Source organism: Panthera pardus, unplaced genomic scaffold, assembly GCF_024362965.1.
Source record: "Panthera pardus isolate Hobbes unplaced genomic scaffold, ASM2436296v1 HiC_scaffold_16, whole genome shotgun sequence".
Classification (NCBI taxonomy): Eukaryota; Metazoa; Chordata; class Mammalia; order Carnivora; family Felidae; genus Panthera; species Panthera pardus.
In genome coordinates, this window is record NW_026526721.1 from 91,276,160 (window position 1) to 91,290,346 (window position 14,187).

The 14,187-nt window shown below is 34.7% G+C and overlaps 1 protein-coding gene across 10 annotated transcripts in view; it reads right to left on the minus strand.

The window, feature by feature from the left end:
- Positions 1–252: 252 nt before the first annotated feature.
- NLGN1 (neuroligin 1) overlaps positions 253–14,187 on the minus strand; it is an 827,042-nt gene continuing 813,107 nt past the window's right edge. For 7 of the 10 annotated variants that reach the window (XM_019463200.2, XM_019463199.2, XM_019463198.2 and 4 more), the window contains 3 exons: positions 8,008–8,220; positions 3,761–4,550; positions 253–2,877 (listed from right to left, as the gene is read on the minus strand). In XM_019463200.2, the coding sequence (XP_019318745.2) occupies positions 2,055–2,877; positions 3,761–4,550; positions 8,008–8,220 (1,826 nt within the window). In that variant the 3' untranslated portion in view covers positions 253–2,054. The remainder of the gene's footprint in view (positions 2,878–3,760; positions 4,551–8,007; positions 8,221–14,187) is intronic. The other 3 variants (XM_019463201.2, XM_019463206.2, XM_019463204.2) reach the window with 1 other exon arrangement.

The window sequence follows — 14,187 nt, forward strand, 5'->3', positions numbered from 1 at the left end:
TATTTCTACAACACTTTCACATAAGAGGTATTTAAAAGTACAAAGCTAATATTTTTCATGAGTTCCTGGGCTTATAAAGTTTCATCAATTTCATCTTAGATGACTCTTGCCTTTAAATACACGGTGTGTTTCCTGTAGAAGTTACCTGTATGTCTTCAAAAACCCTACTGGTCTAGAAAAATGACTCTCTGAGACAGTCATGTTTCTTTTCTTTTCTTTTCCTTTTTTTAAAAAAAAGACAAAACAGCAATAAACATTTTAGCTCTTTAATGAGCAAAGATCATGTCTCTTAGCATTGGACTAATAGTCATTATCCAGATTATCTTTATTTCACGCAATGACCAGTGACATGGCCAAGATGTACAAAGTTGTTTCCATCAAGTAGTATACAATTTTTTTTTTGTATAATAAGCTTTCATTCTTGAAAAAGAGTAACTGAAAAGAAAGGTTTCTGTTACTGCAGTTAGTTTGTCAGAGAAAGTTCTTTGCATTATCTTACAAACTATCAAAATTGCTAGTCATCTGAAAAAATGTAAAAAAAAATCACATAACTTTAGTCTAATAGAAATATAGTACAGGTAAGAGAGAAAGTATTTATCAGGATGTGCTCTTTAAGTCCATCTCAATTTTTTTAATATAAATGTACATCTGATTACATATACAAACATTTGGAAAGGTCTGTGATATACTGTTACTGGTAAACAACAGGGGGATGAAGAGTTTCCTGTGGTCTTAAAGTATTCATTTAAAATCACACATACGTGTAAGACTAAAATCCTCTAGGTGTTGACTCTCCTTCTAGGTTCTGTATCTATGTTGTACTCTACTGAGATTGCGTCAGTAAATTCCAGTGGATGAACCTCAGTGAGAAAGATAAGTGATATGAGGAGGGACATAACTGTATATTGAATTATTAGTAGTAAACATTTTGTCATGCAACATGAGTAAATCAATTAACTGAGAACTGTAATCAGAGTGGTAATTTGGGGCATCCTCATATCATAAAAGACTGTTGCAAGTAACTCTTTGGACACACTTCACCTTACCAAAAGGAACAAAATACAGAATAACAAAAACCACAGAAAATTATAGATCCTGTAGCACATGTCCAAATAGGGCTGTATTTCTATAAATTATTTAGGTTGGCATGAAAATAACATTAAAAACACAGGAATGTTTTTTTTCCTGGGATTCATATCAGCGAGTATTCACCACTATAACTATAGTTTCTTCAAATACCTTTAATAACTAATTCTTTCTATTATCAAAACTACTGTGAATTATTTACTTCTAATTACTTTTGCCCCTTACAAATCTTCTTTAGGTTCTGCCAATTGATAGAGGAAGCTTCTATTAAAGACTCCAATGGGATGAGAAGAATTTTAATTACGGCTTAATCAGCAGCACAGCCACCAAGCATATAAATTATCATGCACATCGTGCTAAAAATATCCAGTTTCCTTTATCCCCACAACTTTATACTGACAGCACTTATGTGATAACGTTGTACCTGCCAGTCTTTAAACTTTGTCTTACTGGCAAATTTCAGCATGAGCCTCCGCTAAGGCCATTAACAGCACTGGTGCTTTGTGTACTTATCCAAATATGTAAATATGGTCTACACAATAAAACAGCTCCAAATAAAAACTGGTGAAAATTATCTGACATTCCATTGGTGTGTCCCTTGTGCATATTCATGGTTGTTTTTTTATTTTTATTTTTTATATTTCAGACATAGTTCTTTCCTGTTTGGTGTTCCACATGCCTAATTCCATTATGTAACATAAATCTTCAAAAAATTAATTCTTGAATATGAATGAAAAAGTATCATTCAGAACAATTGCTTCAAGCAATTGAAATTCATTTTTAAAGTTGATTTGTGTATATATGTACAATTTAATTTTTTCAAAACCCCCAAAGTTCTTGATATGTATATTCACATAATATTCCTCCTTATTTAAATAGTAAGAGTCTTGTAGGTTGAAAGCCAAGGAATCTTCAGTAATCTTTTACTGCAATCCATCAAAAAAATAGAGTTTGTTTCTCTTATCTGGCTATACCCTGGTTGTTGAATGTGAATGGGGGTGGGGATGGGGATGGGGCAGAGTATTGTTCTGTCCTCCGGTAAATGTATTGAATGTGTGTAAGGGTTGAATCCCTGGTATAGTATTGGGAATCATTGTAATGGTGTTGGGTGTCATTAAGGGAACATCATCAGGTGACCTCCTCATAGCTAGTGTGTAATCTGGGGGGCAGGCGGTCCGAAGAACCACCTCATGTGGATGGATGGACTCACATTCATGATCCAAATCAGTGTGCTTCATTTGGAGGGACATGATCTCCTCTTCTTGTGCGTGGGTCAGATCGTTGGTTGTAGTACGCTGAGGGCTGCATCTCCTATGAACGTCATGTCTCCTCTTATCCTTTTTGTAGTACAGGGCTGCAAAGGCAAGGATGTTCAGAAACAGCAGTGATGCTCCAACTGCAATAGTGACGCTCAGCTCTGTGGAGTAGTCCCTTTGATCGACTGAAAATGGACTCGGTTGTTGTTTGGGATCATCCTGCTTGGCAGTGGGAAATGCTGATGTGACAGGTACAGAATTCTTTCTCGTAGGTCTGAAAGTGATGTCAGTTGATGGCACTTTAGTTGTTGTCGAGGTATACTGAGAAATGTCATTGAGATTATGCAGATGAGGTACCAGCTCCAACCAGAGGTTCACTTTATTGGCTCTATAATGTTCTTTAACTCTTGGTTTTAATCCAATATGGAGATAAAGTTGATCTTTCTGGGAATATCTGGTCCATGCTACTTCTTCAAAGCGGTTGGGTTTGGTATGGATGAATTTTGTGTCTTGAGGGACTGGTTGATTTGGGTCACTAGGGGAAGAACAAAAGCGCTCATGAGAACAAAGTTGTTTTTGTTTTTGTTTTTTCTTATTCAAAATAGCACTAGTTTAACATCTAATTGAAGAGGTAACTTGGCAAGTTAGCAAGGCCTTAGATTGTGTTTTAATAACAATTTGGGTCAACTTAGAAATATAGATCCTATCATAGGCAGGTTAAATGGATGATGATGTAATGCGAGTAAGCCTCACAATCTTGCTCTCTCTGGCCATTTAGAGATGGGTTACTGTCTACCCAAAGGTTTTTAAATTCACACACATACACATTGTCTCATAGGCAAACTAGCAAGGACAGCATGGAATAGTGGAAAAAACCTGAGTTTTGGAATTGGCAGGTGAGGCTGTAAGTCCTAGTACTGCTATGTATATCATAGAGCTATGAATATCTATATGAGGCTAGGCTCTCATCACCTCAGTCCCTTATTTACAAAACGGATTAACGATACCTGACCTGCCCACCTAAAAAAGAAGTTGGAAGGATCAAAGGACAAACAATAGTCTAAATTGGAAAGCACTATAAAATAATATTTGTCACTACTAAATAACAAGAATAAGTCCCGTGTAATTAAAAAATAAAATAAATTTATTTATTGAGTAATACAACAGAAATATAAGTCTTTCTTTCTTTCTTTTTCCCCAGAGGTATGTCTTTCTTAATAAACTTCTAAGAAGTAAGAGCTAATAAAGCAATGATTTCTGAAACAGCACAATATACAAGTTTGAATAAAGAGACTTAATGTATTATTGGTATTAATCCATTAAGTTAAATCATTTGGACACAAAGTATGTATTATTTTTAAATGCTTACAAGGATATTTTTATTCAATTATAGGTAACTTTATTACTTAGGTACATACCCAGTTTTAGCAAAATTTGTCCAGTATGTCATTACAACTGCACTCAGCATCACATCATTTTTGGAGAAATTGCAAGGAAATAACTCTGTAGGTCCAATCATGGGGATTCCTAGTACGTAGGGAACTTCATCTCCATGAGCTGCATCAGCCCAAGCTGGAACCTGATCTGTTTGGCAATGATGGTAAAAGGCATAGAAATATGTAGGTGAACCAAAGTTTGAGTGAAGATCTGCTGTAGCTACAGCTGGTGCCACCCACTGATGGTCTGTAAACAAAGCCAATAATGTCTTCCTTCTGGTTTCAGGGTTATGACGGTCAGCCCAGTCAGTATACATGAATTTAATGGTTTCTCTCAAAACATCTTTGCCTTCAGGATATCCATATAAATTATCAACAAAATTGGAAACAGCAAAGTCAAAATCACTAGCTGATATACCGTCATCACTATCTACTATATTTTCAACAAATTTTAACCCTTCCCCTTGATTAACTCCTAACATTATATCATAGTTGAGAAACTCTCCTTGCTCCATCAATATCTGAGGGTCATCTGGTATTACATCACCATCAATCACAGGTCCAAAGGCTATGTGGTATCGTGCTGGTTGAATATCTTGGTCAACAAGTTCTTTGTAAGGCTTCTTCTGTAGGCATTCCACTAACTCTACTGTATCTGAAACATTGCAACCAACTTTTGTGGCCAACATTCTAGCATATTTTGCAGGTTGGAAACTAACAGCCCAGCTGGAAAGGGCTGTTCCACTTTGAGCTATTGCTCGTTGAAAAAGTCCTATAGGAAAAACAACAGAGTTTGAGATGACTTTTGAATAATGTTGTGGTAAAACAATAACATCTGATATTTTAGCTGTGTATATAAAAACCCATATACAACTCAAGAAACAGGAAGATAGAGACATTTTTGCTTAAGAGAAGGTACATAAAGACATCCCCAAGGTATAAGGAGTCAAAGAGGTAAAGTCTTATGCTTTGAGTGGCAACTGCTTTAAGGATCAAGAGGTCTAAATTGTTTAGTGTCTCAAAGAGGCAATAAGCAAGGAGAGATGGAGAACATGTAAATATTAGTGGTAAAAAGTCCCAAGTATTTTTTCACCCAACATGTAAACACCCATGTTATTATGAAAGCCAACCAGGTGGGCTTTCTCCCCCTTAACTCTTCATTAGAATTTGTACTGTTTTTTTTTTTTTTTTTGAGAATATTTCTTCCAATTTGGCTGCATGTATCTTCTTTCAAAATGGCTCTGTATGCTTGTTTTAATCAGATTTATTAAAAAAAAGAATTGCTGGGAGCTCACACAACTACTGGGGCTGGGGAATTTGCTAATACCCTGGGGATGGCCCAGAAGGCACACAGAACAGAATATCACTTTAGACATACTCTTTCCAGCTCTTCATGTCAGACATAGTGTGCTGAATATTCATCTTTCAGAAGAAGATATAACATTTGAAGTGTTTTCACTAGGTTAAAGAAAAAACCATCAGAAGAAGGATTCAGTGTGTGTTTGTGTGTGTGTGGGGGGTGATTTAACTTTTTCTACTGTTGAATACTCACTGCTATATTTTATCATAAAAGATGAAAAAGTCATGGTCCACTGCTTTTTACTTAATTGCGTTTAAGAATTATAAATCATGGTCCCAAATGCAGTTTGATAAGGGCTGCATCCCATTCAAATTTACAAATGCACTTTATCTACTCATTAAGATATTTTCAAATAAAATTTTTGTTTTTAAAACATAATTTATCTATTTTCTTTAAAAATTACATTTATTATCAATTTCCAAAAATACCTGCATAGTTGTTATTTAAACACATGCTCAATTATTCATATGTGTTAATGAGATAAGAATTATTCTTTTCAAAAAGGTGTTAAAGCAGTGTCTGAATTAGAAGCAAAGTTCTAGATTTTTCTCCAAACGTGTACATGTATTCAAAGTGTCTATAATGTGTTCTTAGATAATTCTAAAAATATTCAAAAAATCAAACAGTACCAATTTAAATTTGTTTTGGTTTCTGACTTCTTTATGAACATATTTTTAGTTTATCAGAGCAAAGTATGCCAGAGCAAATGATATAAATACAGATAATTTTTAAAAATTACATAGGCTATGTGTTTGTTAAAAATTGTTCAGAAAAATATTTTACTAATTAAAAACTTTACAACTAAAATAAACTTGGTGATTGTTTCCCATTTCAGGGGCTCATTGAGATTAATTAAATATACCAAAGAAGATTTGAAAAAAATATATATTTCATTATAGTCTGAAATATGCCATCTAGATAGTATTAGAAAAACCAAATACTTTATCATTAATGAAAATGCTTATTATGTTTATATAAGTTGTGGTTGACTCCTGGTAGATACCAGGAGTATCTGAGCATTGCTGTAACCTTGCTGTTTACAGACTTTAATTCAATGTCTGCACTGGAGATAGAATTAGCTTGATGATTTTAAGGTATCTCCTGGGCATCTCCTGCTAAAAATCATGCAGCCTTTTTGTAGAGATAGGCTTAGGACTAAATAAAATATAAGTCCATTTCTCTGGCCCTGCCATGGACAGTCTTCCTTGAAGAGTGTGATGGAATATTATATTTTCAACTATTGGCATAGACATTGGCCACTGTTCATTAAATCATCAATTGATGAATAGCAATGCTGGCCAACTTACTAATTGGTTCATCTCTTTATCAAATGTTAGTTTTATACTAGGTGATTAGCTTTGGTGCCCATTTTTGCTCTACATTTAGAAAAACTTTTAGAATAAATAGGAAGAAATAATATTTGAGATCAAACGACCCTAAGAAGTCTGAACAGATTGTCTAATGTTAACCTACATAAATATTGGCATTCATATAGTCCTCAGCTAGAACAATCTAATCTCTTCAATGAAAAAACAATAACAACAAAGTTTATTTCAAAATAAGTCACTTCATTATAGACCAAAATCCCTATACACTTGGAAATGTTCTCATATGTGTCATTTTGTCATCTCAAATCAGAACTCTATTAACTCTATAACATAAAGAAGATGTCACATAAACTATATCTATAAATTAAGTCTATGAAAATATATGATTCTCCAAATATATATACTCATTTAGTGATAGGCTGTTCTTTTGAAATTCTACATCAATGTATCTTTGATACTGAAAACACATATTCTATGTCTGATGCTCCATATCATAAAACTCAGTCTTACAGATCAAGATGCTTCATGAATTACACTTGACAGTATATACTTCTTTAATATATATAAAATGACAATAAAAAAAGCAGAAAACATAAAATGGTCTGTGTTGATGTGCCTGCTCTGTCTTCCTCTCTGTTATGTATAATAGAGAAAAAGTATTTGCTTTTGCAGTCTTTTCCAACAAAACACTTCTGTTCTTGTGGATATTTCAAGTTAATAATGCAATTAGAATGAGTGAATTAAACTCATGGTAAAATGGAAATTCATAAAAAAAAAACAACATGATGAGCCTTGGGCAGGCACTTTGGAAAAAGGGTGTCAAGGCATGAAAATGGAGACAAGAAAAATGCTTCATGGGTTTAAGCAGCCTCAGTGCTCCAAGCTGCTTTGCCAAGCTTTACAGGGAAAAAAAATAAACACTTTGGAGGTTGAAAATAGAAAAAGCACAAATTCAAACCTAATATTCCTTTTAATGAAAAGCTCTACTAGTGACCTTGATGCTTTGACAATTTTGGATCATGCATGCAAAATAATCAAACATCCATTCTCTATTCAGACAACAAGTGAAAACCTTGTTTCCAGACAAACCAGCTTGTGACTGCTTCCTTATCTTCCTACTGGTGAAGGGTTTTAAATGCCTATTGTCTTGAAAATAGATAATACACAATCCTTGCATTTAAAAAAAAAAAAAACACCTGTCTTTGATTTTTGATTACTGAATAAACAGAGATGACAGAACTGTGAACATCTTTGATTTTCCCCAAAATCACCTTTTAGAGGAAAGAAAAGTAACTGTAATGCTAACTATTCTGAAGTGTGCTTGAAAGGGCATCCTTACCAAGCTCCACAGGAGACAAAGAAAAGAGTTTGACAAAAATTTAAACATGCATAGAAAAGCTGAAGAAACAAAAATTTAAACAGTTATTGAGCTCAACCTAACACTCAGTTTCAACAGAGAAATATGTACAGAGCATCACATACTACTGATGGTGGTAGCATGCAGACACCAAAATTGTCAAAATTTGCAACCTGCATAATACCTTTGGTTGAATTGCTCCAACGGTTACCTTCAGAATAATGGGATAAAGTCAGCAGATTGACACATGAACCCCCAGCGCCAGATCCAAAAACAGTGATTCTTAAGGGGTCACCACCAAAGAATCCAATGTTCTCACTAGTCCATCTTAAAGCCTGTATGAGGTCAAGGAGTCCATAGTTTCCTTTTGCAGCCTGATCCCCTGTGCTTAAGAAACCTGGAAGATTGAAATAAAAGAATACCTTAGATCACCTTTTTGAGTTGACATGAATCAAACAGACATTCAATTAAAATACAATTAAAGAGGGGCGCCTGGGTGGCTCAGTAGGTTGGGCGTCCGACTTCGGCTCAGGTCACGATCTCGCGGTCCGTGAGTTCGAGCCCCGCGTCGGGCTCTGGGCTGATGGCTCAGAGCCTGGAGCCTGCTTCCAATTCTGTGTCTCCCTCTCTCTCTGCCCCTCCCCCGTTCATGCTTTGTCTCTCTCTGTCTCAAAAATAAATAAACGTTAAAAAAAATTAAAAAAAAATACAATTAAAGCTTGGGGCGCCTGGGTGGCTCGGTTGGTTAAGCGTCCGACTTCAGCTCAGGTCATGATCTTGTGGTTTGTGAGTTCGAGCCCCACGTCGGGGTCTGTGCTGACAGCTCAGAGCCTGGAGCCTGCTTCAGATTCTGTGTCTCCTTCTCCTTCTACCTCTCCCCTGCTCGCGCTCTGACTCTCTCTATTTTTTAATAATAAATAAACATTAAAAAATACAATTAAAGCTTGTATTCATCAAGGTGAGTACAGTACAAATTCTTTAGTAAAAAATTATTTCCCACCAGAATAGAAGAATATACTTGAGGAAGAATAGTAGACACTGAAATCTGAAAAGTGACATTTATCCTCCCCAAGTTACCCAGGTAATAGGTAACAAGGGGCAGATAAAGAGAATGAAAACATTCTGAAAAACCTCAAGGGAGACATTCTATAGGCCAAGTTACTTGGTGGAGATATTTGAGATAGTATCATGGGGAATATGAGAATGTGCTTTTGCATAAAACACTGTGTCAGTCCTCAAGTTGCTCATGATCTAACATGGTTGGAATTTAAGGAATGTGTAGCACAGGGGCAGGATGTGAGGGTGATGAGCACGGGTATTTTTCTAAGACTTGTGCATAAAATTATATGCAACTCTTTGCATGTAGATATATATGCACATTTTTATCAATGATGGTCCATGTTTAAGAAATAATCACTGTGTTGGGGCGCCTGGGTAGCTCAGTCAGTTAAGTGTCCGACTCTTGATTTCGACTCCAGTCATGATCTCGGTGTCCTGAGATTGAGCCCCATGCTGGGCTCTATGTTGAACATAGAGTCTACTTAATATTCTCTCTTTCTGTCTCTTTCTGCCCCTCCCCTACTTGCACTCACTCTCTCTCTCTCTCAAAATAAAATAAAATATAATCTTTAGTATATGTGCTGCCGAAGCGAGCACTAAAATATAATCTTTAAAGGAAAAGAATGAATCAGTGTGTTAGAGGTAATTTGAGAACACATTTGGAATACCTTAAATGCTAAACCGAGCATATTTGCTCAATTAGAAAACAACATAGAATAATTGGAGGTTTTTAAAAAGTTCAGACTCATATATCTAGAATGTTTAAAGCTCTGCTTAACAGTAAATCTGATAATGAAGAGGAATATATATTGCATAATACAAAGAAAGGAGGTAGAAGAAAGTTTATAGGGATCTGAATTCACAGATTGGCAAAGACCATTGAAAAAGGGGGATAGAAAAGATATTGTGGCTGTAACAGCTGGCTGAGTAACTTTCTTTATATATGAAAGTTTTAGAGAGGAGTCAAAGATAGTACTTTAATAATACTTTAAACATATTCACTCATTTCACCGACTTAATAGCTTTTATATTATGTTTATTACAACTTGTAAAACAAATATCTACTCTCTAATATATTTCCACATTTGCTATAAATGAAAAAGTATAAAGTAATTCATAAAAGATTCCATTTTATAGATTATTCACATATTGTGTAGGAAATATTTAGAGATATATTACACATAAATTGATTATATTTAGGGATATAATTTCCAATCTCACCAAGTGTATAGAACTCATCTTTTTAATTAGATATATTCCCTTATTGCAGACCCATTAGAGGAACTCAACATAAAAAAAAGTAAAAATTACTTTGTTCAATGTGAAATATACCTTTATTTTATAACTGACATTTATACCTGACTTTTATTTATAAGTCAGGAAGTCAGTGATACTTGTGAAAACCAGACTGTGATAACAGTACCTATCAGTTAAGTGAATCAATCCATACCCAAAATGAATAAAGGGACAGGAAATTCTTAGGATCACTGTAGGAAGCAATAGATGAAGACAAATCTTTTTGAATAGTTTTGCAAAAAAAAATATGAGTTAATGTTGATTAGTCATTCTTTTTCTATAAGACCAAAAAATTTAAGAAACAAAAACACAATCTCTAGTCCATTATGCGAGCATATGTGTTCACGTGTGTGCACGTGTGTGTGTGTATGTGTGTGCGTGTGTGTGTAACCACAAAACCAATCACCCTTGATACAGAGGTTAATTTTTAAAAAATAGGATTCAAATAAATATATCTTTCTGGACATACTCATTACTTTTTTATTAAATATACATAACAATTTAAGGAAATCTTCATGGTATCTTCTTAACATAAAAGCACTTTTGAATATTCAAAGGTCATATAAATGAGAGCATATTAAAATACAAAACAAAACATGGCAAACAGCTCTTTTAACTTTATTTGCTATTAAGTAAATTTTGGTATAAGATAGAACCATTAGTTTAAGTTCCTGAACGGGTCTGTTACACCTTTTTTTCTATAAACATGGACTGATGTGTGAACTCTGAACACAACCTTATGAAAGGATTACTATGCACTAGATACAAGTGACTCTTGAAGGATAAAGTGACTCTTGAAGGATATAATAAGGGTGTGTGTGTGTGTGTGTGTGTGTGTGTGTGTGTGAAAGAGAGAGACAGAATAAATGAATGAGAGAATGGGAGTACACTCTAGGTAGTTTATTACCTATAATTTTATATCCAGATAGAAATTAGATTTCTGAATATAGCTTATGCCACTCAGCATAAACCCCAGGATTTGTATTTAATTCCTTTTGAAATAATATTGAATAATTCCAGTATTATTCAAATAAATCTCTATATTCATACAAAATTGACTTCCTAATAAAATAATCATAACTTAATATGTAGCATGTAGAGAACCATAGTAATAATATTATTATCTCTAACTTAACTAAAATATAGGGCCTCTATAATTCCAGTTTTAGTAGCATCATTTTAAGGACTCTGGTAAGTTGGTCAAGTAATTTTGTGTTTATATCATAATACTTGTAAAAGCATGTCAATTGGCCAAAAAGCAAGTTCTAATTTATATATGATTTAGTGAAATCTTATAGCATCATCAAGAAAAAATAAAATAAAGTCAATTCAATTCCAAAGTTGCACTGTTAAGTCATAGCATGGAAAATGGAGTAAATCATCAGATAAAAGATTGTGGTCCTAGGCTTGGAATGCCCAAGCTACTCTGTCAAACTTCATTTTTACCTTTCATTACAGAATTTCCTTTACTATTAATTTTTATTTCATGTGTATGCTGTAGTTTATCTATATCTATCTATCATCTATCTATCTCTCTATCTCTCTATCTATCAATCATCTATCATCCTCTAACTAAAAGCAACTGATCATTAGCATGAATTAGGAAAAAATAATACCTACTGCCTTTATTAAGGTCAGCCAGCCAATCAAAATCATATCTCTTTAGACCTGATAAAGTAATACTACATGCTTTTATGAATTCTTTGATTTCTGATGCTATATTCAAACAAGAGTTTGTGGCTCAGCCAAGAGCAATAAATGAGGAAAGTTAAGTAAATCGCTGCCTCAAAAGAGACACAGTTCGCTAATTACCCAAGTGATTTGCATTGGCAGTATTCTTTATACTTTGCTATCCAGTGAAGTGTCATTTAAAGTTCTTTTTAAAATTGACTTAGCTGCTGTGTCCTTAACAGCAGAATCATTTCAGATCACTCTACTTGGAATTTTACATTGGACTTCTCAACTACAGGCCAGCCATGGCAGAACTCAGTTTTGCAAAGATCCCAGTGTTCCTTACCTTCCTGATTACTTTCGAGAAGGTTTTTCCCTTAATGTCACTTAAGTCATTCTTTATAGTCATTCAATTTATCAGGCCTTTCCTGGCTTTCAATTGTAAGCTCCTAGAATGTATGACTAATTATTGTCCTAACACAATTACACATTATTTTGTAATATAGAACAATAATGATTACAAGTTCTTCTTCTTTTTGGGGGAGATAGCAACAGAATTCTCCAGAAAACAATATTTACCTATTTAATTTACTTGACTCATGAGTATAAAACCTGAAAACATTATTACATTTAAACTTAAGGTAAACTTTTCAAATTCATAATTACAAGTATGCCAAGAATTGTTTCAGTGGCTCATGTACACACTAGAATTCTCACCAACTATGTGTTCAAATAGAATTTATTTAATGCCTTTTTTTCCCCACCTAAAAATTAGTCCTACTAAAAAAAAAACAAAAAACAAAAAACAAAAAACTTCTCCAATCATTGTTTTTACTACCTGGACTACTAGTTTTACTGATCTGATTAAATTTACTGAGCAGGGTTTGATGTTTACCTGATCTGGCAACTAGGATTACTTTCAGGTGTTAGAAACCAAGCAAACTGAACATGGGTCCACAGGCCCTTGGAATGGAAAAATCAGATCAGGCATAAAATAAATTGGCAAGGGAGAAATAAATAAAAACAGATAATGGCTGTAACCAGCTGTTGGCTTGGGCTACTGATGCCCACCAAATTCAGACAGACCTGAGAGAGTAGGAGAGAAGCTGAGTTAAGCTGTCTGGCAGCAGCCCTGCAGCTTCTTGGTTGACCCGATCTATATTCAGGTCGCTTACAGTATAACTGTAGAGACAACATATTTCGAATGTAAAACAAAAGGAAAGCAGGGTGCTTCTCAGTAAAAAAGATCTAAACATATTCAAGGAGGACACTGAGAGTAGCAAAAATGCAGACTGTTTACATCTGAGATGACATCTAGATTTTCAGAAATTAAGATGTCAGTGATTCTAGGGGCGCCTAGGTGGCTTAGTTGGTTAAGCATCCGACTTTGGATCAGGTCATGATCTCACAGTTTGGGGGTCAGAGCCCTGGGTCAGGCTCTGTGCTGACAGATGAGAGCCTGGAGCCTGCTTCAGACTCTGTGCCTCTCTTTCTCTCTGACCACCCCCGCCCCCCACCCCCTGCTTGTGTTCTCTCTTTCTGTTTACAAATTTGTATAAATAAATAAACTTAAAAAAATAAGATGTTAGTGATTCTATGTTGTAGTTATGCTTTCTTTTTTAAGGGCAGAAGGGCAAATCTGAATGCCTATGCTTATAGTGTTTGATATCTGACAGTGTTAAATATATATATATGTATATATATGTATATATATATACATATATATATATATATATATATATATATATAGGAGTCCTCAGTATGTGTTCGTGCTATAAAAAAGTAAGAAAGAAATCTTGTCTGTTTATCAATGCTGTTGCCTGGATACAGACGGTTGTGGTTGGTCTTTGAGTCAAATTGATAAGAACTTCAAAATAGAGGCCATACTGAGCATTCAAGAGCCTGCCTTCAAGACATGAGACTTTGAATGATAGCGAGGCATCCTTCTAGGGACTTGGGAATATAGATCAGAAAAATAACTCATTAAGGATTTTGCATCTTAAACATAAAAGGATTTAAAACAGTAGGATTAATATCTCAAAACCTCCCAACTAAAAATCCGACTGAAAATCCCATGTACTAACTTTCCCTGTCTTCTTAGCTGCCAAATCCAGTCTGTTCTTCCTCTGTACTCTGTCTCTATTTCTTGCTTTTCACTCCTGTTCCTGACTTACTCTAGTTCCTCCTCTTTCTTTCTTAGACTCATGAAATTCTTTGAGCTAGTCATTCAACCTCCAAACTTTCAGCAAACAAGTCTACCTTGCATTCTGTCACCAGACTCACTTTTGAAAAATATTCTGTTCTAATGGTGGACATTGTTATATCAAATAAAACCCTT